General features: G+C 38.5%; 1 protein-coding gene across 2 annotated transcripts; it reads right to left on the minus strand.

Moving 5' to 3' along the window:
* Positions 1–736: 736 nt before the first annotated feature.
* On the minus strand, positions 737–24,704 carry LOC113007315 (centromere protein F). 2 transcript variants are annotated; one of them, XM_026143758.1, is made up of 18 exons: positions 24,386–24,704; positions 20,340–20,517; positions 19,360–19,556; positions 17,698–17,801; positions 17,319–17,383; positions 15,804–16,059; positions 12,210–12,400; positions 10,969–11,094; positions 10,732–10,860; positions 8,937–9,059; positions 7,913–8,048; positions 6,056–7,470; positions 4,157–5,017; positions 3,303–3,640; positions 3,066–3,165; positions 2,094–2,601; positions 1,689–1,817; positions 737–959 (listed from the first exon to the last, which is right to left on the minus strand). In XM_026143758.1, the coding sequence occupies exons 2-17, from the start codon at positions 20,499–20,501 to the stop codon at positions 1,702–1,704; spliced, it is 4,827 nt and encodes a 1,608-aa protein (XP_025999543.1). In that variant the 5' UTR covers positions 20,502–20,517; positions 24,386–24,704; the 3' UTR covers positions 737–959; positions 1,689–1,701. The 2 variants fall into 2 exon arrangements, with proteins under 2 accessions (XP_025999543.1, XP_025999534.1); XM_026143749.1 differs by having other exon boundaries at positions 15,804–16,062.
* Between the last annotated feature and the right edge of the window lie 1,314 nt (positions 24,705–26,018).

Here is a 26,018-nt window from a genome sequence, read left to right on the forward strand (position 1 = left end):
TTAAAAGCTATTCATTATAAGACACCAGCTTAGTTCATCTAATTCTAACAAAGAAAAGCTTCACATGTTTAGTTTATGGGAATTTTGTTTTGTGTAACTACTGAGAGTGCTTTAGTGTAAGACACAGAAGCAGAGCGGGAGAGGGAGGAGAGTGGGAATGCAGTGTGTATCACCATACATGGAGCGGAAACCAATCCAGGTTACACTGAGTCATAGACAAGCTTATCCCAGTCTCTCTCTATCCCCCCCACACAGAGACAAACAGAAACACCAAGATAGGGACACAAAGGTGCAAATTCACAGCTAATAAGTCATACACTCACACTATGTTTTCACACATTTTTTTCCTAACACCTCCCCTCTACGAAAACACATTCAAGTGTCCAAAAATAAGCCACCTGAAATGGTTTAAAGATTCAAACATATTTGCCACAACAGGCCTTCCTTGGCTTGACCCTTTTGAAAAACAAACTTATCTTGACAAGTGCTTGTTTAGAAAAACACCAACTAGGCACCGTTTCATGCAAAGTAAGAACGGGCTAGGCCCATAACTTAATTCTGAGTTACGAAAAACTAAACAATCCCTTTGGAAAAGTGGTTCAAGAAACATCAACAAGCATCACTAAACCACCACCTCAGTACCTAAATATACAGGTGGGTGTAAAGTGACACCATTGTGATGGACAGCAAAGTCTCCATGTGGTAATTTGTGGATAAACTAGAGGCCATTAAAACATTTTTGGATCCACAGGGGAGGTGTTTATTCTGTCAGTGCAGGTCTAGTTACCTGCACACACACGTAAATAAGTCCACAGCTGATTGCAGCTTTTTAAACTGCTCCTGTGTTTGTTTCAATGTTTTAATTGCTTTGAGTCTGTTGTGCAGCGGCTGTTGTCCATTATTCAGGTTCATGGTAAAGCCAGGGTGAGTCAGGTGTTTCCAACAGGTCTGCAAAAAACCTGTATGCAAAAACAAGAACATTTAAGGCAGTACTTTAGTCCTGGGTCAAATTCACATCCCTTTCAACCGATTCAACCAAGTTATATGGAATATCTCCTGATTTTCCTTTGTTATGATAAATATTAAAGGCTGTGATGATTTTTTCCCTGTTTAGAATAAGAAGCATATTTTAAAAAAAAGGTGTAAACCACCAAAAAGACGCATGACTCACATGGTGATCTTGTTAAATTAAAAGCAACCAGATAAGCATCAACATTTGTTTCTGGTTTCTGTATTTCACATAAATTCTAAACTATTGGTGCCTGTGTGTTTGCACTAAGTAAAACAAATTAGCTTCAAACCTGAAAAAACAAACAAACAAAGCAAAACAAACAACAAAAAGTAGTGACAATACAAGTATTAACAGCTTTTTCCTTAAAGTAAGTGAGATCCCTCTGCTGGAGACAGGGAGTCATCACATTTGCCCAACTTATCATGACAGATTTTCATCTTCCCCCTATAAAGTGAATGAGAGAGACTAAAATATGCAATTATGGACCAGACATGGGTGTTGACCGAAGTTTGAACCAATTAACCTTTAGAGTTGATCTGGATCTACTTGATCCAAGGACTTGGAGGTATATTCTTACTACCTGATTTTTTATTTTATTTTTTGTTAATATCTTGGGATGTTAAATCTATTTGAAAATGTTTTTTTTTTTTTTTTTTTAATAGTGTCTGGAGTTTACCTCTTGCTGTGTTTTAATCCGTCTCGTCCTGTTCTGCGTCTTTCTGGGAGACAGGTACTACAGCGGTGCCCAACAAACCTCTTCTCACAATATAGGGACATGCAGGACCACTGGGAATGTCAGCAAAACCTAAAGGATGGAGAGGGGAAAAAGACGGAGGGTTAAATAAAAGAGTTAGTAGAAAATAGATCAGAGCGAGAAAGCACAGAGACAAGGAACACAAACAGGTAATCCACAGGGAATCAAACACTCAGAGACTGTATGTACTTATGAATATCAACTGGTGACTCGGCTGTGAGAAGAATTTTGTACTAATTGGTAAAAAAGTTTTACGCAACTCCCTCCAAAATAACTTTAATTACTTTTCCATATTTCACTCTACAGGCCCACAAACAACAAAGTTACCTTTCATGACGACTTCCGGCAGGCCGTAGGGTTCGTATTCTGTGTCGTCAAAGGCAGCTGACAGCTGCGTCCTGTTGCGGCGAATTCTTTCAGCCAGACGTGCCGGGTCAGCCGGGATGGGGAAGGAACCAGAAAACAAGATTTTGTCTGACGCCGCCTCCGCAGATAACTGGACAGGAGACACAGGAGGGGAATCCACTGAACCTTGTTCTTCCTCCTCCTCAGTCTGAGTGTTAACACATACTGTTGAAATGCCACGAGGATTCAAACTCTCCTCTGTCTGACTGCTGACACTTTTCATTTCTATCTTGACAACGCTGTCTGAGGAATTAGTCGTTGTGTTTAGTTTGGCTTCTGTTTTGGTCGAATCTGGCTCACAGACTTCGCCTGAGTGATGTTGAGCCATTTTCTCCAATGTCATTTGGATGAGTTGACTGTCTCTTCTTACTTTTGGACAATTATCTGACCATTGTGTGAAGTTAATCTCCTGGTTTTCTTTTTCAGATTCCTGAGTCAAGAGACAAAACAAAGTGACTGAAGAATTAATAATTCATCTGGTAAACAAATAAACGCATATGCCTAGGATAAAACTGAAAACCATTGCATTTTATTCAGTACTGAGGGCAGACAGGTGTTTTAAGTTCAGGTGTAAAAGTACAAATGCTTTATTTTATAGGTAAACAAAACATCTATTTTAAATTTCTCTAATATGATAAGAATTGCTATTTACAACAGGAGCAGCTCAGTTCTGGCCCATTTATTATTAAAAATAAATTTCCCCAAATATGTAGGCTTACTTCTCTACAGAAATGCCTTTATGTGCACTGGCTAAAAGACTTCCTAGATCCCACTAGCAATTATCTGGAATTATTTAATTTAAAGGACTCTTTTTTTTCATTGTAATTTACACTAAATTACATAATGACAATTAGCCGTCTGGTACATAAGTGAGTGACAATTTATAAAAATCACCTGGTCAGCCGTGGCAGTGTCCTGTCTGTATTCTTGAAAAATTTCAGCAGTTTTAAAGGGATGGAGGCTCTTTGGTTCCTCAAGGTTGCTGTTCTGCAGTCTTGTGGTAAAACAAGCAAAAGTTAATCCCAGCTGATACCTGTACAAATATACTTAATATATGCGTTTAACACACACAGACACAGAGGTGTGATCAGTTACAAGTTATCTCTGTGATTACAGAGTGTTGTGTGTTACCTGGAGAACAACATGCGGCCCTGAAGTCTGTTGGAGGAGCAGGAAACGAGTAACTCGTCTTCTCTGATGACTGTGATGGTTTCCTGGCTCTTCTGTCTATCCAGTGTGGGTGTCTGAACCGAATCCTGAACAGGTAGAGTTTGAGGCGAGCACTGGGTCATCTCATCTGTTTGCTCCTGGTTTGACTGGGACTGTGTCACAGCAGAGGTCAGTTCATGGGTTTCACATTCCTCAAATGTTGGTGCTGTTTGGGAGGCCAGTCTCCATACAGCAAGCTCCTCTGCCTGCTGCTGGGTCTCCTCAGAGAGAGCTCGTACCCTTATCTGCAGTGCCTCCACCTGGACAGAAGGAGAATGACAGTAGACTGAATCAATCGGACATAAAACTTAAATATAAAACAAATAAAATCCACAATATTATTAAAAAAGTAATTCTATATTCAGCAATACAGATCTTATTGAATATTTTAATGTCGTAAATCATTTGATACTCAGTACTGCGAAAGAGTCGTATTAATTTGTCCAATTACAATTTAAGCCCCTAAAAATAGGGGAGGGTATCTATAAATATTTGCAATTTCTAAATTATATTTTTGTTTAAGCCCTTGAGTAGAAAGACTCTACTTCAACTGGATTTTAACTGCTTTATATAAAATCTACTCTGGCAGCGTACAGAGCCAAAATGATGAAAATCGTGCCATTACCCAAATATATCCACTAGTTAAGACTACCATCTAGCGTCTCGTTCTCCATTAGCCCACCTGTATAATTTTAAGTCCTATACAACTAACCTATTATATTTTTGTCACTTTTCATCTTTTCACATAACTGAAGGAGAAAAATCACTGCCGTTACCTGTTGTTGTAGTTGAGTTACATGCACCTCAGACATTTCCTCCAGGTCTTCTTCAGTTCTTGTGTTTATTTGGTCTTCCTTTTTTAAATCTTGTCCTTCATCTTCTTCCTCATTCATACTTGACTCCAGTCCCTCAGTCATGACGTCATTCAGCAGACTCAGTGTCCCGTCTTCTGCCAAGCAGGACAGTGCAGCGTTTGGTGTGTTTTGGCTTTGTGTTGGATCCTCTTGATTTTCAGCGTCAGTCTGTAATGTCGGGTTTTGTGCGTCAGAGATGGTCAGGCCCTCAATTCTTTGTTTCAACAGCTGATTCTCCCGTCTGAGAGTGAGCAGTTCAGTAAGGATATCTGCTTCTTTACCGCTTTGACCGCACTGAGTCTCTACCATCACACAAGCAGAGTCAGGGTTACTCTGAGTTTTGTTCGAGTCTATAGATTCAGGATGCTGGTCCCCTGTTTTATTAGCTTCTTCACTGCTATCAGGTGTTGCCGTTTGAGTATCACATGTCTCTGGCTGACTTGCCTCACACTGTGCTTTCAAGTCACTCTCAGGCAGTGACTCTGCAATTAGACAGGTGACTCTACTCTCCATTTCCTGTTTTAGTGAGAGCTCTGAATTCTCCACCGGCTTCTCATCTCCCTGTTCTTCACTTTGTATCTGTTCCTCCACCTCTTTGACCATCATCTTCACCTCATCCTTTTTATCATTCTTTAGTTCATCCAGCTCTTGCTTGCATTGTAGTAGTTCCTGTTTTTGGCTTTGGAGGGCGCTCTCCTTCTCTTGTAGCTCAGTTAGAAGGCCTGCAATGTGCTGACTCTGCTTCTCAAAGGCCATGGTCAGCTGCTGCGTCTGACGTGTCACCTGACAAGAAGAGAAGGTTGAAAAAAAAAAAGAAGAAGAAATGATGACTAGAGAAAGTAAAAAATACCACTGGGGTCTGCACTTCACTGGTCACAGCTCACAGCACAAAACACATTTTAAAAAAGCAAACCAAAGGCCTTTTTCTTAACCAATCTTACTTCCTTGAGGAAAAATGTGTATAAATGCAGTGAATTTGCTGTTGTAAATTTAAATCATTATGACCACTTGTAAATCAGGGCCACACAGAGACTCAGGTCACCTTACTGGATATGCACAGTTTACTTTGCTTCTATCAGAACTGATGTTTACCTTCTCAGATTAGCACTGAACTGATACCTGAAGTCTTCTTATCTATCTGCTCGGGTTGCATTTAAACAGTTTGCAACTGTTTTATTGACTCCTATACTTTTCTGTATTTTCTTTTTTACTGCCTGCTTTTTGTTTGTCTTTGACTGGCAAATCTTAATTAACTCTTTCGTAACCTTTAGTGGCCATCTTATTTCTTAAATAACTTACAGAAGGAAGTAACGTTTGATTTTTTTTTTTTTTTTTTTTTACTTCAGTGAGATCAGTGATATCCTAATTTTAATATTGTGCTTTACAATAACACGATTCATACACTGCTCAAAAAATAAAGGAACACTTTATTCTTTTTTTTTTTTACCTTCAGGACTATTAATTTGGTCGGTTAAGTAGCAGAGAGGGAGACGTGCAGTTACGCTAGGAGTGCTGGACAGAGCCATAGAAGGTTGTAACCCATCAGCACCAGAATTTGCTCCTTTGTGCAATGAGGAAGAGCATGTGCACTGTTAGAGTGCTACAAAATGACCTACAGTGTGCCAACTGATGTTTTCAAAGTGTCCCATAATTTTTTTGAGCAGAGTATGAATTCAAGATTTAGCGATAAACGAAAGTACAGTGATGAGACATGAATTAAGCTGTTCAGAAGTGCAGAACATTCGAGAGTGACTGTTTAATACAGAAATACTTAGGTTTGAGAAATTTAGTGCACTAATCTCTATATCCAGCATCATTTACCTGGCTCTGCAGGGCCTCCAGTTTAATCTGACACTGATTAGCACGCTCTGTCTCCTTTGAATTCTCATTCTTCAGTCGCTCCACCTCTTTCACCAAATTAGAGGCTGTAGGCTCAGCCTTCTGGGGGTCTGAGGCTATTTGGCCCATCTGAACATCATCTGACAGAGGAGAGTGCTCGGCATCTATCACATTGCTCTTTTCTTGGATGATGCCTGCTGCTGTCTGAGAAACAAGCATGTTGTGTTGGTTGGTGGACTGGCAGAAAAGGAGGTGCTGCTCTGGTGAAGGCAGGAGTGCGTGGCCACAGCTATTGATGTTGGAGTTGAGCTTGTCATCACGAAGAGTCAAATACGTCAGGGGAGTGTTTGCATCTGTGTGCTTCTCTTCTTGTGTGTGTTTTTTTTTTTGCTTCAGTTCTTCCACTTGAGCTTTAAGTTCTGCCACCATCATGCTCAGCTGTTCCTTTACATTAGCATCTGTGTTTATTATTTGGCTTCTCTCCTCTTCCTCTCTCTTTTTTTCTTCTCGCTCTAAAGCCAGCTGAGCTTTCACCTCCGCCAGCTGTTTTTTAAGCTGAATATTAAGCTCTACCATTTCACTCTCCCTATCTTGTTGTTCTTTGTTTTTCTCTTCCTCCTGCTCGCTTCCCCTCTCCTTTACACACTCTATGTCTGCCTCCAAAGCAGTCATCGCCCTCCTCAGCCTCTCTGTCTCAGCTCTTTCAGTCTCCAGTTGTGTCTTCCATTCTTTTTCTTTCTCCTCTTTCTCTGCAGCCTGGCTGGTGTGTTTGCGGCTAAGCTGTTTAAGGCGGGTCCTGGCTTCTGTCTCAGCTCTTCGTTGGGCTTCCAGGTCCTCTAGTCGTTTCTGCAGTTCTTCTCGTACATCTTGAAGCTCTGAACGGAGCATTGCATTCTCCTTTTTGAGGTCTTCAGAGGGAACGGTCTGCTCAGACTTGAGAGCAGGTGTCTTTTCTGCAGAAAGGGTCAAATTTTGTGTCTTAGGTGAGTGCTCAAGACTGATCATTCTATCAAGATCTTTAGCGTTAGAGTTGTTGATGGGAGTATGAGAGACGTCACATTCTATTGCCTCATTTATAACTTTGTTCTCCTCTTCATTAATTTTCCCTTTGTCTCCTGCTCTCTTTAAACACTCTGAGGAGTCTGGGGAGATTAGGGCACTGATGTGTTCCGAGTCAATTCCTTCTCCTGGCTCTCTGTCAGAAGAATAAGATGCTCTGATATCTGTCCTTCTCTCCTGTGCATCCTCTTCTTCCCTCCTCTGCTCAGCTCGGTTTGAAGAAGGCCTCTTGGTTTGGGCTGACGGTCGAGGATAATGAGATGAGGAAGACTGAGATGAAAAACTCTGTCCAACAGGGCAAAACTGCACAGATTGTGGAGGAGGTGCTGACTTTTGCTCTAGAATTAAAAGGAAAAACATTTTTAATATGTACAAACAAAAAAACTTAATAAACATGTGCTCTCTTTCTAATAAACATGTGCAGTAGTGGAAAAGTTAAGTGTATTTTTAAAAGGATAACATTCATCTATCACTAACCAGCAGGGAGCAGCACTGGGATAAGACTTATGCGTGAAAGACATTGAGTATATAACTGTCATGCACAATCTAGGATTCACCCTCTTCAGTAATCAATCTCCCTTTTTTGCTGCACAAAATAATAAATTACTACAGGGCAACATTATCACAATAAGCCCACTAAAGGACACCAGTACAACAAGCTCATGTTAAGCATGTGAGACTCCAAAACCCTGACTCTTGTGGAGGGAGGAAAGACAAGATACTCCAATCTACCATGACTAATAAACAGATTTGGCTTCATCCCCACAGTTTATGCCTCACCCTGTAGTTCTTTCAGGAGACACAGGGTGTCAGCTCGCTCATCTGCAAGTCTCCTCCCCTCCTCTTCCAGAGCTCGCTCTCGCTTCCTGCTCTGCTCCAGAGTCACAGCCACGCCCTCTGCCTCACGCACAGCTTCCTAATGCAAAGAGCAAAAATAGTCAAATGAGGTGGGATGAATCCAGTCAAATCAAACTTACTGATTTTTAAGTGTTCAGCTTAGCTGGAGGGAATCTTCATGACCAACAATGGACTTTTAAGGCCTCTTTTTCAAATATCTGTCAGAAAATTTGATTGATTTCCAAAATATGTCTGCCATGACATCTTTAATGTCAGTCTATATTTTCGACCTTGTGATATTTGGACTATAAATGTTATCAATTGTGCAAGAAGACTGCCAGATGAGGACATGCTGTGTGTAATATAAATGGATTAAGAGCAACCCAAACACAGTGTCTCAACAGCTAGAAACCACAAACAAGCTACAGATGAAGGCAGTATTAGTACGAACTATGTTGCAAGCTTATGAACATGTAAAGAACTGCTACAAATTCTAAAAATGTGGGCGTTTTACATCTTCTGCACTCTCAGCTTAGCGGGGTGCAATACAATAGTAAATGTTAATTTGGAACCTGCACAACAATAGCAAATGTCCTTGCGCATCAGAAAGGCTTTACTAAGACTTTTAATCATGTAAAGTTCATTCCAGGGCCTGTTGGCCAAGGTAAGTCAGTGGGCACTAGTGGGCACTACAACAGACAGCCATTCAAAGGCTGTTTTCTTGTATTTGTGTCAGTGTTGATGTGTGTAGTATTACAAGTATTACAAGACACAACTAAATAACAGTGAGGATAACGCTAATCCGATATCTTTAATAAAACATAATGATGGAGCTGGATCCACACTTATTGACTAACATATGGCACATAAGATGGTCATTACCCATTGCTCATCTAATGAATAATTAATGCAGGCCCTGACTCCTAACAACGTCTGCATGTATCAGTTGATGATCACTATGTGTTACCGTCAGTTTGGCTTGTGTCTGTGCTTCTTTCTTCTGGCTCTCCTTCAGCTGTCCCTCCGTCCATTTCAGTTTCTCTTTCAGAGTCTCCAACTCTTTCTCCAGCGCCTGCTTCTGTAGAGAAAGCTGACAGAGGGAATAGCGAAATAGTGAGAATGAATCCAAACAACACAACAGAGAAGGTATTTAAAAAAAGAAATTAAAGTAGGGGGAAGAAAAAGCAAAAACAATAGGAGAACTGAAAAAAAGGGAATGACTTGTTTGCCTTGTTTCAGGTGCAGGAATCATAGCCAGTGAAGGGAACAGGAAGCAGGACAGATATCGATGTGTCTAACATATCCTCTGCCTCTCTCAGGGTTATCAGCAAAGACTCAAGTAGATTAGCTTCCCACCAGTTCTCATCTAAAAATTCTACACGTTATACTCATATAACTGTATATATGTAGCAATATTGTAATGTACTGAGTAAATTATTTGCTAATTAATTATTTTTAACTTCAGTGTAGCTCTTTAAAGACAAACTTTTTTGTATTGGTCACTAATTAGTCACTTGGTTTTGTTACAATATTGAGTGACCCAGTAATTCTCAGTCAATGAAATGTCACATGTAGTTTAACAACCAATCAAATCTGAAAATATCTGATACTGATTTTAATCAGCTCACTTAGTGAATTTCAATATATGTAAAAAAGAATTAAAGAGAAACTATAAAACACATTAATCAGGTTTTGGATTCTCATAACTGAAACTTCATGCATGCACAAAAAACAAAAAACAAATAGTACGACGCAAATTCCACAAAGGCCTGTATAAAGTGCTCATTACCTGCAGCTGAATGTTGCTGACCTTGTATGTGAAACTGTGCTTCTATTGTTAATTTACACAGTATAGCTTTATCAGATACAAGATAACACCTGTGTGGTTCACAAAGAGCTTACAATAACGTTTAAAGGACACTAGTAAAACTGAATAGCTATTGTTAAGACGGTATTTATATATACACAGAAGGTTATGGACTAAATCTATTTTCTTAGAGATTTTTTTTAATCTAATAAAAAAAATTAGTGCCACATCATTCCTTTATGTTAAAGACTTCCAAAGTATAATTTTTAAAAAAGGTTTTTAACCACAAACAAAATTTGCACTCTGCATTCATGCAACATGCCTTAAAACGCTTCATACAAATCTTTCACCGTCATCCCACAGCCACTGTTTCACGCCTTCTTTTGCTGAGCACTCCATTTCTCACACACAAGTTCCAAGTTTCCGAGTGGTTCAAGCTTCCATAAACAAAGAAAAACTGAGCGGTCACACTGTCATTACCTTCTCTGCTCAACCTTTCCACTGGGGGAGAAACCGAGAGGAGAGGAGGACGAAGCGGAGAGGAGAGCAGGTGGAGGGGAGAGAAATCAGAAACACAGAGTCGAAGACAGTGAAAAAGAGAGAGAGAGAGAGAGAAAACATCACAGGCACGCAGAAAGTGTGGGAGAAAAAGTGCGATAAATTCATTGACCTTGGGTCCATATAATAAAAACAGTCCCAGGACAAGCAAAAGGTAAGATGGGAGAAGGACAGAGAAAGGAAATACTAAAAACAGGAAAGGTAATGAATGTATAATAGTATAATTATAAATAATAGCATAAACAAAAACAGTATGTCATATCTTTTTGGTCCTTGGTTTCCAGTGCTGATAGCAACTTTATCTTGATAAATGCATTTGTATGCATGTTAGAGGACTTGTTGGTCTGGTTAATGTGTAATATTTTGAGCGTATACTTGTACATGTGTGCGCATGTACCTTGTCAGCCTGTGCCTGCAGGGCATTGTGGAGCGTTCTAGCTTGTTGAAGCTCCTGGTTGAGCTTATTCACTTCCTGTTGATGCTGCTTCTCCAGACACTGCCTCTCCTTCTGAAGCTCTGTCAAATCCTAGAAACACACCAAACCCCCCCCCCCCCCCCAAAAGAATCCATCAATCTATGGAAAAAAGGAAATCAAATGAAAAATGATTTTCCCTTGCTTTGATGTTCATCTCACCCTCTGATGTTGTTTCTCCAGCTCTTTGGTACGCTGTTGGTGTTGCAGTCTGCTGCTTTCTGCATTTTGCCTCTGACACTTAAGCTCCTCTTGTAGTTGCTTCAGTCTTTGTTCAGCTCCCGACGCCTGTCATGGGAAAACATATGCAGCTGTTTACCCGAGTTTTGCTCTATATGATACATCTGATATTACTTAACATCAGGTACATACTGTTCAATGTCAGTGAAAACTGATGTGTTTGACTTCTTATCACCAAACCAAATCTTTTGCATTTAATTTGCTTATGACTTGAGATGATTAAATCTCTGAGAATTTTGTCCTGATGCAAACCAAAGTTCCAACTTATAGGCAGTTTTAACACATACACTCCATGTGTGAATATGAGCATAAATTGCTGTATGTCTCTCTCTGGGCCCTCTGTTAGACACGGGTCTTGCCCAATGATAGCTAGGATAGGCTCAAGCCACCCACTACCTTGAAATTGAGAAGCACTAAAAAAGCTGGATGGATGAATAGATGGAGGGCATAAAACACTTCATAATGCTGGTTTAGCTATACAAATAAACATTATTACTGTTATTATTCATTTGTGAGAACAGCTCTAATCATTTAGCACTGTTAATGGAAAAATTACTGAGGTTTTTCCTCGTGAAAACAAAGCCTACAAAAGAACTCCTCCCAAATCACAACACTGTAGCAGTAAGATAACTTCGTGGGTTTTAAATGTGTGTGCTTGTGAAAGATACTGCAGTCACACAGTAACTAAACTGTTTAAAATGGCCAAATGTTTGTGTTTACATTTTGTAAAACATAATTATGAGTGACTTCCAGGATTGCATTTATATCTTTTAACACATCTGTTACATTTTTTTTCTTTGGTTGACTTGCTTAGTTTATTTCAGTCTTTCAACTGTGATTCAGAACGACCTCACACTGAGATGGTATTAATTAAATCGGGGAAGCACAACCTCACAACTTATTCGTACCAGATGGTTTTAGGCTGCTTTACAGCACAACAGGAAAAAGGACCACCATTTTTCCAGTTTTTTTCAAAGAGCATGTTAATATTTCAGGGAAGACAAATGTTTTGTTAAATAAGATCAACACCTCTGCCATGTCAAAAAAAAACACCAGAGCATCAGGAAAATATGGAACATTATCACTGAAATGAGATGTTTGTTTTCAGCAGTAGTACTAGAAGCACCACTACCTGTAGCAGCAGTATATGTGCATGTGTTTACCCGTTCACTGTCCTGGGCCATACGTGTCTGTGCCAGGCTAAGCTCATTGGAGACTTTCTGCAGGCTGAGCTCCTTGGCGGCAAGCTCCTTCTTGGTTTGCGTCATTTCGTTCTGTATGGACTTCAACGTCCTGTCCTTCACCAGCAACTCCTCTTCCAGAGAAGACATACGGCTTTGACTTTGAGGCGACACTGACAGATGGACAGAAAGAAGTATGGTTAATAATTTCAACCATCCATTTTCGTCCACTTATCATCCTGTTACCAGAGAATGTTTATTAAATTCTGCGTTAGTCTCATAGAGATAGGAGAAAATTTATAAGCATTTGTTAACTAATATTTATACTTTTTTCCGAATTTAAAGAGCACCTTTAATTAAAAAATAGTGCTCACAATCAGTGAGCTGGGATCATAGAATGGCAGAATGGTGGCTGAGTGAGTGGAGAGTGAGCAAGAGAATACAGGTGAATGAATAATTGCAAAAACAAACAAATCCATTTCCATGACCATTAAGAATATCTTGATTTCTGATAAAACAAAAAAAAACAAAAAAAAACTGATGGCTGACAGTCAACAACACTTAGGGTCACAATCTATACACACTGATGCAATGAATCAAAGTTATAACTCTATATGATGCACTTAGATCCAGCCTGGGGAGGAGACTGATAATAAGGATAAAAATCAATTGTGTGCTTGTGATGCATTGTCAATATTTTAACTGTCCCATTTTACAATCTCTCCAGGCATACATTTACCTACCAAAGACATAAATATAATCACATTTTTTTTCCATTGCTAATCTAAAAAGGAACAATGTTTTTTTGCTACATACAACCCCAAGTATAAATCCTACCCAGTAGCCAGAATAAATCCTAAACTGTATGTTCTGTTATCAGGAGAAACATGGCTGCAAAAAGGCACACCTAAAGTAAACATTATAACCCCACCCCCACCCCTCATGCCAGTGTCCCAGCAGCTTTTATTGTTTCATATTGACCTGTCTCCTTCCTCCCCTGAACAAACACAAAAACACCCGGTGAGAGCGACAGTGTTACATCACAACTACAAACTGCAGTAAGAGTCACTCTACATCATGAAGCCGGCCTGGGAGCAGGCAGAGGAATCTCTGGCCATTCATTTCTACACAACCGCTTATGTAACGAGTGCAGCTGAGGTTACACATGTGCATGAGATTCATGGTGACAACACTGTTCACTTTTACTGATGTTGCTGTCACTCTGAGGTAAACCAAAACTGACAGAATTTCGTCATTTGGACAAAGCTTATAATAATATTTTGAGTGAAGTGGGCAACACATTTCAAACAGAGAGACCTCACAGTGTTAATTATGGCACCTGCCAGCAATTTTATCTATTGTTGTTATTATGTAAATTAAACAATAAGAGTTCATCTGACCTCAGTTTGCTGTACATCTGTCCTTTATTTAAATCTTTATTTGGCTTAGAATTAAACCCTTCAGTATAAACTGACCATTCGCTTTAAGTGTTTGCTGTAATAAACCCAGGCCCTGGAATAGCCTGTCTATAGACACAAGGTTGGTTAGCAATGTCAGCACCAGAGGTTGTACTATAAAGAGAGAATAATGGTATAATTATGGTAGACTGGCTATTAGAAAGGAGTTTTGAAAATAACAAACTAACAAAGTATGAAAAGATCACAGTGGTAACACTTTCTGGATAATCATAGATAAAATCGAATAATGCATGCAGCATGCACATCAGTGAAAAATGAAGCAAATGCAGTGGTGCCTTAAAGCTGCATTTTTTCAAATGTCCAGCAGGAGGGTGACTCCTTTGGGTGACCTCAGTAAAAACTTTCCTGATGACTTTACAGGCTCAATAACTTGTTTCAGATCATCTTACTATTAGACATAAAATCCATGAACTCCTCCTACAAGATAGGAGTGGGGCAACCAAACTTGACAGACAGGTACATTTCAGGCCTCTGAAGAATCTTATCTATATAGGATCATGGATAAGATCAGGTCATGATGTTGTCGAGAAACCTCAAAACAACAGGCTAAAATTACATTAATAAAGTAGAGCAGCACAGGAACACCCTGTTTTTTTAAATCTTCAATTTAGTTATTTACAAGCAAGAACCAACACCCCTATTTCTTTTACTTGACTTATTGTGACTAAGTATATAAGTTTGTAAAAACAAACAGACCAAACAATATTGCTGCATGGGCATGTACTAGTATTATTAGTATTATCCAGTTTGCACATTGACTGACCACTTATCAATAACGTAAGAGTAAGAGTTCGCATCCAAGATAGGAAAAGTGAAAATATTCAGTTTGAGTGATTTAAACAGTGTGACATCACTGTGGCTATATCAACATAACATGCCTTAATGTACGGTAGGTTAAGATGATTTTATTTTACTTTAAATATATTTTATAAGGGTGACACAGTTTAACAAATAAAATACAAAACACGAACCTTTTATGTATTACATAGAGTTTCTACCCATTACTAGTTTCAACTGTTGCACGCAGTTGAGACTGGAAAGACTTTAGATTAAAACTGGACACAAGAGTCACTGGCAATTTGCTCTAACTGTGATATATATTCTCAGCTGAAAGCAGGCAACCTGTTGAGGCTTGCTTTAGTGTTACCACCAAAGAAAACCATGCAGTCTAGTAGTGCAATCTAGATGTTACCTACATGGATCCCGATTTGCTGCAGTCAATTTACATTTCTTTGATTGAATCAGAAATTGAAGTGATTTCTATGCATCGCTCATCATGGAACGATACCAGACCAGGGTTTAAATTTAAGAGCTCTAATGTTCAGCTGTAAAAAAAAAAAAAAAAAAAAAAAAAAAAAGAAAGAAAGAAAGAAAGAAAAGAAAAAAGAAAAAAAAAATTAAAGAGTCAACTGACCCCTTTTATGCAAGCACGAACGAAGCCTAAGGAACCAAGCCTAGATTAACTAGATTAACAAAGACAGTTGGTAACCACTGTTATCGTAGAGGGGATTATATAAATACATACATACATTTTAGCACTCTCCAAATAGGTTTTAGAACCATAAAAAAATGTCATAACTAAACAGTTATGTTAACTGAGTCTTCATTCACTGAAGCATAAAAGACATTTTTTAAATTGAATTTATAGACATAACAGGACAATGCATAGGTTTCTCTAAAACAAGGTAACCAAGTTTTGCCTTTATTGGGAAAGGAAAAATTGTGATTACCAAAGCAAACTCTGATTGTAGTTTTAGATTTTGTTAATTTTGCTAATGTAAAAAAGCCTGGGTAATATTTAAAAAAAGAAGAAGAACAAAAAGTCAAATCTGCTCCTTATTAAGTTGCTGTGTGTGCTTTGTTGCTGAAGACTGCAGAACATCCAAATGAAAATCTAAACTTTGAAATCAGAGGGTGGTTTCACAGCAGGGGTACTGAGTTAAGTAGATAATAGCATATCCATACTGGCTCCTGTTGTTATGGTAATCCAGCTAGGTTTTTAATCTTGTTTTAGGATAAATGCTGCTGGCCTGAGTTGCGTGCGTATATATTTGTAATTTGCAAATGGATAACACAGAGTAATTCCATCCCCACTCACTGTCTGTCTCTGTCCTGCGGTCCTTCCCATAACCCCCCTGCTCTGACAGATGATTTGTGACATCAGAGGACGGCATCAAAGAGGGAGAGGGCGGAGGTCGCCTCCTTGCTGCAGGTTTTGTGTCATCCCGTTCCCATGGAAACACACCCAAGGGAGTGGAGAAGGTGTCCGATTGGACGGGTGAGTGGCTGTGGCGTGTGCTCTTGTGTTGTTGTTGGGGCAATGAAGGTGTGGGTATCTCAGAGAACTGAAGCCGCTGCTGAAAGGATGAGAGAGGGTTTAATCAAAGACAAAAAAGAAAGAGGAGCAGCATGAGCAGGAAGAGGCTCGACAAAAACAAGGCTCAAGGACTCAAGGTTTTACAATCAGACTAATGCAACTAAGAATTACTAACTGCTGTTTTATTCATAACTCAAGAGAAATTGCTTCAGCGTGCACAGCACCTTTAGTATATTTCAAATGCTGCTTCAGGATGAGAGATCGTAAAAGAAAAGTCAATGTTCAGACGTAAGAGCACAGACTTGCTGTTACATTTTCCTAAAACTTTTCTTTTGCCTGCCAGACCTGTACAAACAAATGCAGCAGCACACTATGATGAACGTTGGGAAATAATACAAGCAGGTGAAGCAGGGCATAATTTTACTGAAACACTCAAACCAGCAATAACTTAGTAGCTTGTCTGAGTAGTGAAAGCCTGTAACAGCATATTCCTCTGTACAAAGTTAAAAAAAAAAACATTCCACAGAAGGTGCACTGAAGTACATATTATTATTGATGAACCTGGGACAACGTAATTTGTATTAAACCCATAAATAAAGTCATACTTCTTAAAAAAATACTGGTCTCATTTTTTAGGAATAAACTTATAAATTTCTCACCTTTTAAAGTTTTTGGTCTTCAGTTAAAAATGTGTATATAAAGTTAGATTTGGTCATCCTTTAAAATTTTTGATAACACTGCCAATCTTATCCTTTCAGCTGACTACTAGAAGAAAGAACCTTGCTGTTAAACAAAGAGCTGTGAGCCAAGGTGTTGTTTTTAACATCTAAATTTAACCAGAAAAAAACTCCATTATAAGGACAGAACAACTTTAAAATACGAATTCTTCCTGTCCTTATCACAAGGCCAGAATGAAATTTGAAAAATACAATAACACCCTGATAACAGACACTGATGCTCTTTAACCTACTATAAAAACTCTTAACTACATTGTCATGTTTAAAAATAGAGAAATAAAGTACAATGTTGTTTCATCTGTTTTTTTTTTTTTTTAAAAGCACCATGTGCTGCAGTAGTTCACATTTAAGAAACAGTTACAGCCATCTGGGCCACTTATTTGGAAAGACTTAATTACTTAAGACTAAAAGGAAAACTAATCAAATAAGGAGGGATGTTTTGCTTTGCTAATAAGACAGTTAAATCCTCCAAGTAGAGAACATCAGCTTTCAGCTACAATCCACAGCAGTCTTGGATTAGCTTACACATAGCTCAGTGTGAGAACATGTTCAGACTTACTCGGATGTGAGGAGCCCGGCTCTGCCCTTCATCTCTGTGCCCCTGTTTCTCTTCCTGTCGGCTCCCTACAGGGCAAAAACAAAGCATATGGACTGAACTTAGTACCTACAACCGATCACAAAAACTGAACAGGAACAACAGCTGTAAATTACCAAGTGGTTTAGTGACGAGAGGAAAGACAAACAAACTGTCCTTAGAGAGTAGAGGGCTGGGAAAGCAATGTAGCTCAAGGGGGTTTATTTATATCCACTGCTCATTTGGGACTCTGGTGGTTTAACTATTTAATTCTCTTAACTGTAAAGAGTTTTAATAAAATATTAGAAATAAACTGCCATAGAGATTAAACCAATTAATAATTTTACAGTTTAGAAAACTGTACCATTGTGTTCCCAGGGCAAGCCTGTATTCCAGCAGGGAGTAGAAAACAGAGAGGTATCTGGTGACCTGATGCTGTTCTGCAGCTTCTCTAGCTCGGCTTCCAGCCTGCCACAGAAAGAAGACACAGAGTGAAAGAGTTTAGAGTGGGAAGAGAAATGGAGATATTTCTTACAGGAAATGAGGGCTGAGGTCAAAAAGTCAGATTTGCTTAGTAAACATCCTAGCTGAAGGACGAGATCCAGTAGTATATGCAAAAACAATGATAACAGCTGGCTGAATTCTCTACAAACTGAGAAAAGCTGTTCCTTCAAAATGTGGTTTAACTCTTTTAGTCAAGGTTACACTAAGCTATCACTTATGAAAGAAAAGTATGCCCTCCCACAATTCATAGCAATATGTGCCATCCAACAATCATTTAAAAAAAATATTAACATAACTCATCATGTACTGTAGATGATGAGAGAGCCTTCAGAATTTTAGGTTGAGGAACATATAAGCAGTTTTTTTACTGACTGGTGAACCTCTGCTCATTTTTACTTCCGAGAAACTGTCAATTCACCTAATTAGTTCAAAATGTTCCTCCAGCTGTTGCTATTTAGAACCACCCTTCTTAACCTTTTTTATAATCAAGTTCAATATAAGCTAATATAAGCTAAATAGTAAAATGTTAAAGTTGAAAAATATGACATTTTCTATGTTCTACTGTCAATAAAAATGGGCTTATGAGATTTGCAAATCATTGCATTCTGTTTTTATTTACATGTATATGGTAATCAATAGTACTTTTCTGTTTTATACAATAACCTGGTAATATAATGAAAAATCAGAGGGGATAGAGCTTTCACAGTTGCAGCTCCAAGACTGTGGAACAATATGCCACCGCATGCCAAGCAGGCTCCTTAACTTGTCATTTTAAAATCTTGTTTACATACTTTTATTCCCTGGCCTTTGACCCAGTGTGATATGCTTACTGTGTTTTTAAGTTGCTTTTTATGTAGTCCTTTATTGTTTAACTTCTACAGGTCTTATTCGTGTCAGGTTTTGTTTTTTTTTACCCTCTGGCCTCTGTTCATCTTTTATGTTTAGTTTTATTGTACAGCACTTTGGTCAGACCTGTTGTTGTTTTTCAAAAGTGAATTATAAACAAAGTGGTATGGTAACCATAAACAGTTAGTGTACAATACGCCAATTAATTAATAAATAAATAAATAAAGCCACTTGTATGCAAATTACTGGAACAGAGCAGAAGAAAACATATCTAACAATTACTTTGGCTAATGCAAGTATCAGATTGAATAATATAGGGACTGTACCCAATCAACATCCAAAAAGCTGACTGGGACATCTCCATTTAAGACAGCTTCCTATACTATCAAAATGTAATGTCTATTGTCTGATTTTTAGTGCTGCATGTGCTGCATGTAGTTCCAACAATCAGTTTTAGTTTTACCTTCCAAATCCCCCCCTTTTCCCCCCCCCCCCCCCCGCCCCCTTAAGACAGATTGTATTTAACTATCAAGTTTAATTCAAACTAAGTTATCCTAAGAATACCAAACGTCACTATATTTCAAACATTCAGTGAAAACAATACATAATACCAAAACCAGATGAATTTAAAATTGAGAGAAGCTTCTTGCCTCTGTGGTTTTTAGCTCATGCTGACCTTTTGATTTCCTGGGTGAGTTTGTTGTTGAGGGTACGAGCAGCATCTAGCTGGCCCTCCAAAGAGCAAACTTGGGCCTGCTTAGTCTGAAGCTCCTGCGTAAGACGGTCCCTGCTCGTCACCGCTGTTGTGGCCTCATCCCGAACGTTTTGGAGCTCTCGCTGCACCGACTGCAGCTCCACACGTACCTCCTCATACTTGGCAGAAAAAAGGAGGAAAAAGGAGAGAGAGGGAGAAGTATATATTTAATGATTATTTAAGGAAATCCTGCTACAGATGACTCACCCTTCATGACAATATTTGCACAATGTTATTTAGAGAAGATTAAAATTACAGGAACTGCATTTCCTTGAAGAGCAACATGTAGGTCAACTTTTTCTCTACATAAAATTTCTTGAAAAGCTAATGCATGATTTTATTCTTTTGTGTAATTCCGATGAAAAAGTGTGCATTTAAAGAAGCACTCATAAAAAAATACTAATTTCCTACAGATTATGTAATTTTTCTGTGGTCTGCCTAAGCGCTCAATGCCACAGCAGGTGGCAGGAGCAGCTTCCTAAACCAGTGCCAGTGGATCCATGGTCAGCAGTCAGTGAGAGACTGAGCTCTCACTGATCACAGAGATACTACTTGTTAAATTTTAGATAACTTCCAAATTGAGCTTCCAATAAGAAGATTTCCTAATGTTAATCTAGCTTTAGCATATTGTTTTTGGAAAAGGCAGCATTACATCAACCATAATAGGTACTAGGTGGTGCAGTAGTTAGTACTACTGTCTCACAGCAGCAAGGTTCTTGGGTTGAACCTGCTGGCTGACTCCAAAAATCCAGTCCAGTTCAGAAGCATGACAAAGTTAGATGATTTCTTACAGCCTTAACTAAACTTGGAAAGTCAACAGTACCAAATCACAAAGTTACTAATACTTGTGTTTCAGTTATTTGTCATGTAAATTGTGTGAGGAACAGTATAAGTGTTCATACTTTCACAGTTTGCTTCTCAAGGCTTGTATGGATGTTGTCCAGCTGCAGCTGTTTCTGCTTGTTTTCCCTGGACAGCCGTTCATGATGGATTTGCAGCTCCTTCACCTTTTGCAGGACCCGTCCAGACAGCCCTACTGTCCAGTCCTCCTCAGCCCAGCTCATTTCTTTCTGCCTGGGCCTGAAAGGGTGGGAAAATTATATCAAGAGCTTGAATCAAAGTTCATTTTTATTTTATTCCCTCAGAAGAAAACATTTCCTTTTTAAACTGAAAGGTCACTTGGTTTCTAAGCACTCGGGGTGACAGACTGTGCATGGCTTCACAAGGCATGGTACTACCTAACCTTTCCTATTCATAGTTGGCTGATCCAGAATAAGACAGCTTCTAAAGACATGGGATTTACCAGAACAAAGAGGAAGTATAGGCCATTTATAATCCCAGTCATATACTTATATGTGGCCTGTGTTATAATTAGTCATAAAAATGCTTCCTACCACTAATTTGTCAATCTACTTCTACAATTTTTTATATTTTTTATTTAACATGAACTGGCCTATTAGTGTGGCAAGAATAAAGGAAGGTTGTGAAATCCATGCATGATTAAGTTTCAATCTTTCATATATAAACAAAACAATGTAGGTAAATCAAATGCAAATAGTACTACAGTATAATTTATTACGAGTCATACCTAAATCAACTCTGCTGCTAAAATAAATGTAGTAACTTGAAGGTTAAGTGCGTATGCATGTGTTGGTACAGAGGATTCAATTGATAGCATGTATATCTAAACAAGCTTCAATCATGTCTGCCTTTGACTCCGTCCTGTGTTGAATGTTGCTAAGGCTTTGAACCCTCAGGAAGAAACTGGTTGTCACTGTTGGGCAGCTGTGACTCAGTGTTTCCCAACACAGCCTTCTTGCTACGCTCATGCATCACTGAAAGCTGAAAGTAAATATAATCTCTCTCAAATTTCAGGTTTACGTCAAGGTTCTTCCTCAGACAATGCCACATCTGATGGCTGTTTTAAAGGCTCTTGTTCAAAACATTGCATTTGCAAGCACTTTGTTAATACAGACAAAAAACAACAACATCACCTGGACACGGATAAGCAGAATTAAAGATGAGAGCATTGGAATGAAGAAAAGCCTGACTGAAATGGCCTGAAACAAACTCACAGAGGTTTATTAAAAGCTCAGTTTGGACTTGCATTACAGCCTCAAGGCTGTCAACACCAAACTCACATAGTTTCTGTCATAGCATACGTGTCACGTCACTAATTACCTGCTTCCTGGCAGAAATACCCGACTATGACTGAGAGGAGCCAGTCACATAACACCCAGAGTGACTACAAAGACTGGACAATAACACTTTTGTACAGGGGACTTAAGTGTCTTTTCAGTTTCATTAGGATGACACGCCAATCTGAGCATTACTAAAAACAGTATACTGGTGCACAAGCTGAGTAGTGTTAAAGGCAGCAACTATCAATTACTTTAAGTAAGGATTCATCTGATTAATCACTATTAAGCTATAGTTAATATTTTAAATTACTCAGAGTGTAAGTGTCCCCATAAAAGTAAATTAACATTTCTAATCGATAAAAATATAACATAAAAGAAAAGTAGAGTTTGAGAAGCCTCGACCTGGGAGGGTTAGGCAACTTTTCTGTTTGATAGTTCAACATCGTTCATATTACTAATTACAGGTTCTAATCAAAGACCATGACCAGTTGTTAACTGCCAGGATTGGGTTAGATCTGCAGGTGATCTTGAGGTTGAAAATCTGGTTTTTCATGCAGTGCTCGTTTCACAATACAGCACATGACTGTCAGGGTGAAATTACAGAACTTTTTAGTGTTTTTGTTCCACAGACAACCTAAAGTCAAGAAAGAGTCAATAGTGGACAAGTGGTCTCAGGCACATACAGTCCTGTGACAAAATTGTCATAGGACTTTATGTACCACTAGGGCTGGGCCATATCATACCGTTCACGGTAATACCGGTATAATTTTGGGCAACGATAGCAAGATGAAATATCGCGTTAGAATATGGGTAAAACGCGCATGCGCAGTGCCTTTGTTTTCATACGCACATGTCGGAAAAAGCAAATCGTTGAATGAAACGGATGAACCAGAATTGGTTTGTAAAAATGCTGCAACTTCAGTGCGGAACTGGTTTGGCTTTCGTCCGTCAGATACACAACAAAGCACTATTTTTGGTAGAGCATGCTAGTGGGCTGTCGTTATCGTGTTTTTTGGAAAATACGGCACACTTAAAATCAATCCTTTGATTTTTCTGAAAATCGACAGTGCCCCTTATAATCCAATGGGCCTCATGTATGAATTCTGGTTGTGTTTACTGACCTCGAAACGATTTTATGTACACGGCGCTCGAAAATCTGTCAAATGTTTTAGTACGACTTTGCTAAGCTACGAACCTGCACCGCTTGATGGATTGTCGGAGCATTACGGCTATCGTAGTCAGGAGCCTGGCGAAGTGATACGTACTGAGCTTCAACATAATGTTACCGTATTGTATGCGTATAACCTCTTTTTAAGTTTTGTGGATATTATACATGGTTATGCTGAGGATATGTCGGCCAATTTCCACTGGAAATGCCTTTTGGTTAAACTTTCAGTAAGGAATTTGCATTTGCACTGTTAAATTTTTATATAACTTTCATGCACATAAAAAAAACAGCTGCTTGTTTAAGTGAAAATACATAGATTTTTTTTTTTTCACTAATAAAGTTGTGGAGTTGTAAAGTATTTTGTCTAGTGTCAGTTATATCGTTATCACAAATTTTCAAATGTATATCGTGATAAATATTTTTGGTCATATCGCCCTGCTCTATGTACCACTATACTTTCTTTTTCACATGATAGTAAAACATCATATGTTGTCTTTCCCCTGCTCATATCTATTTCCTCTTCTTTCAAGATGGAGAAAGCCATTCAATATTTCATCTACCACAAGTTAGAAAACAGGCACCAACTTCAAACTAATAATTAATACAACAAATTATTTTTTTCTTTCCACTTTAAAACAGGCAGAGAAAACAGAAGGCCTTATACAAAAAGTAATGGCATGACAAAAGAAAGCAACTCTTTAAAAAACAAACATCAGGGGATTAAAAGATTAAAAGACCATGATCAAACATGTGATGTTAAAGAATGTGATCATTTTATGCTATTGCTCAAGACACCTTAATAAATAAAGTATTGAATGTCAGTACACAAAAAAGAGATGAGATATACAATTAGTACATTACAGCAGATAAAATATGAATACTACATTCGGTCGTACTGATCCATTATAATGTCATCTGATATTTGTTATCTTTGCACTACATTTAGAAAGCAATTTTATTTCTGTTTTATTTTTCTTCTGTTTATACTTATCTGACTTTAATCTGTATATAACGGGAATATTTCGTTTGTTGTATTCTGTTTTATTTCACCTAGTCACACCATACTTATTTAAGTTTATAAGTAGGCGTTTGGAATTCAACGTTATAGCAACTAAAAACGTCAAGCTTTTGGAATAACGTAGATCTCATCGTAAACACAACCTACAACAGAATACCTCAAATAAAATACACGATTACAAAAACAAAACAGCCCCATAAAGGTAGGATAAAACAAAAATCTCAAAGATGAATGTTATCCACACACACTTTGGAAATATAACCATTAATTTCTAATTAGGGACAAACGCACGTCGTCTCAGGCAGTCTCTTAATGAGGTGGACATGTGCAGATGTAGCACAATAATGATAATAATGAGGAGGAGGAGGAGGAGGTGGTGGTGGTGGCAGGGAGCCAGAAGCTGGACCCTGGCCTGATCACGAGGTTCAAAACTCAACGAGAGAAATGACAACTTCAAACTAAATCTCACTTTAACAGCCACGGAGGTAGAGAGTGAGTAACAGCCGCAGTAAGACCAGCCGAAACTAACTTTTCTACCGCCTATTAGTGTTTGTTGAGCGCTGAATGACACACAACTGTAGCGATGATGCTACCAGCTAGCCACGCAGTAAAGCTACTTACCATTCACTACTTCAGTTACAAAGGGCGCCAGCCGCCGGGGAGGCGCACACACGCAGGCGTGACAGGGCTCTGTTCCCGCTGTTAGAACCAGGCTCCGGCTCTTCACTATTCGGCCAAGATACGTTTAAGTTTAAAGCGAGAGGAGCTAGACGTTAGCGTTGACTGACAGTTTTCATAGGTTGAGACGAGATGCCGCACGTCTCGTGCAGCTGACAAGCCGGAGTCGTTGTGGCACGAGGCGGAGCGGGGCGGGAGCTGGTGACGTAGAGGCGGAATGTTTTGGGAAAAGTCCTCGCGGGGGTGTGAACCTCTGATGACCCCTAGCGACGTCCATTGCCAGTGGAAACATGATGCTGCTAATTTAACTGTTGCTAACAAACTGCTCTGTATTTTAATTTTATACATTCTTTATATATTTTATTTTTATGTTTAATACTAATATGATAAATAAATAAAACTAGTAAAAATTATTTATTTTATGCTATATTAGGACAGTTTTTTTCTGTCCTGTCTTCCTCCCTTCACCTCCAACAAGTTGTTGATTGCACATTATTGTTTAAGTTAGTTTTCAGCCCAAGGAACGCACATAACCCACCACACCTGAACTATACATAGAATCTAAAAAAAAAAAAACAATCTGCAGGTTTAAAATTATTTTTGTTTGATGTTAACAGGAGATTAGTGAAGAGCTATTGAGTGTGGGTTTCCTTGTGGTTGTGTTTCAGGGCATTTTTCTTCTTAATGTCTATTTAAATGATGATCAAGTGACCTTTTTCCACAATTTAGTGTTTGCTTGTCTCATATTTAGTTTAACTGTGTATAATAATAATAATTTTTATTACATGACTGTTATAATAAATAATAACAAAGTATATTACGCTATATAATAATATTTGAAACTGTAGTAAATGAATTAGGAATTAGGTATATAACACTTTCAATATTAAACCTCAGCAGAAACACACACGCAGAGGCGCACATATTCACTGACCAACCAAAAACAACCACAAACAAAAACACCATTAGAAAATATGGTATTAGCAAAGAAATATTATAAATGTAGGTGAATAAAGTGCAAAGTTTGCCTGATTTATGAAAGAATATACAACATCCTTAAGTATAATTGTTGAACAGTTGTACAATATGTACTTTAAGAGATTAAAATGGTATTGATAGAAAAATATTTGGTGGATACATTTTGGGATGCTTACAAGTAAATAAGCAAAATAGCCCAATGATAAAGGTTTCTTAAGAGTGAAAGCTTAAAATCGTATCTTCTCATACTGCCACTGTCTGGCAGGAGCAAAGCAAGGATCCACCCCTGAAGTTTGGCCACTCCACCCAACTCAAGTTAACAGGATATGCACAGACTTTTATCCCTCCCTCCCTCCCTCCCTCCCTCCCTTCCTCCCTTCCTTCCTTCCTTCCTTCCTTTCTTTCTTTCTTTCTTTCTTTCTTTCTTTCTTTCTTTCTTTCTTTCTTTCTTTCTTTCTGCTGTTGTTCAATTTATGTAACAGTCCAACAAACCATTGAAATTGTACTGAACAATTAAAAGAGAATAAAACTTGAGTGTTTGCCTATCATTTGGTTGGGGATGTATAAACACAGCAACAAAAAGGATATTAATCTATGA

This window comes from Astatotilapia calliptera, chromosome 2 (genome assembly GCF_900246225.1).
Source record: "Astatotilapia calliptera chromosome 2, fAstCal1.2, whole genome shotgun sequence".
NCBI classification, from domain to species: domain Eukaryota; kingdom Metazoa; phylum Chordata; class Actinopteri; order Cichliformes; family Cichlidae; genus Astatotilapia; species Astatotilapia calliptera.

Bases quoted from the DNA above. Each gene is read 5' to 3' on its own strand.
- LOC113007315 (XM_026143749.1), bottom strand. From the start codon at position 20,501: ATGAGCTGGGCTGAGGAGGACTGGACAGTAGGGCTGTCTGGACGGGTC. The intron at 17,384-17,697 runs GTACAGTTTTCT...TTTGCCCTGTAG, and splicing joins CTTGCCCTGGGAACACAATG to GGAGCCGACAGGAAGAGAAA. The intron at 5,018-6,055 runs GTAAATGATGCT...TCTTCTTGTCAG, and splicing joins TGGAGGCCCTGCAGAGCCAG to GTGACACGTCAGACGCAGCA.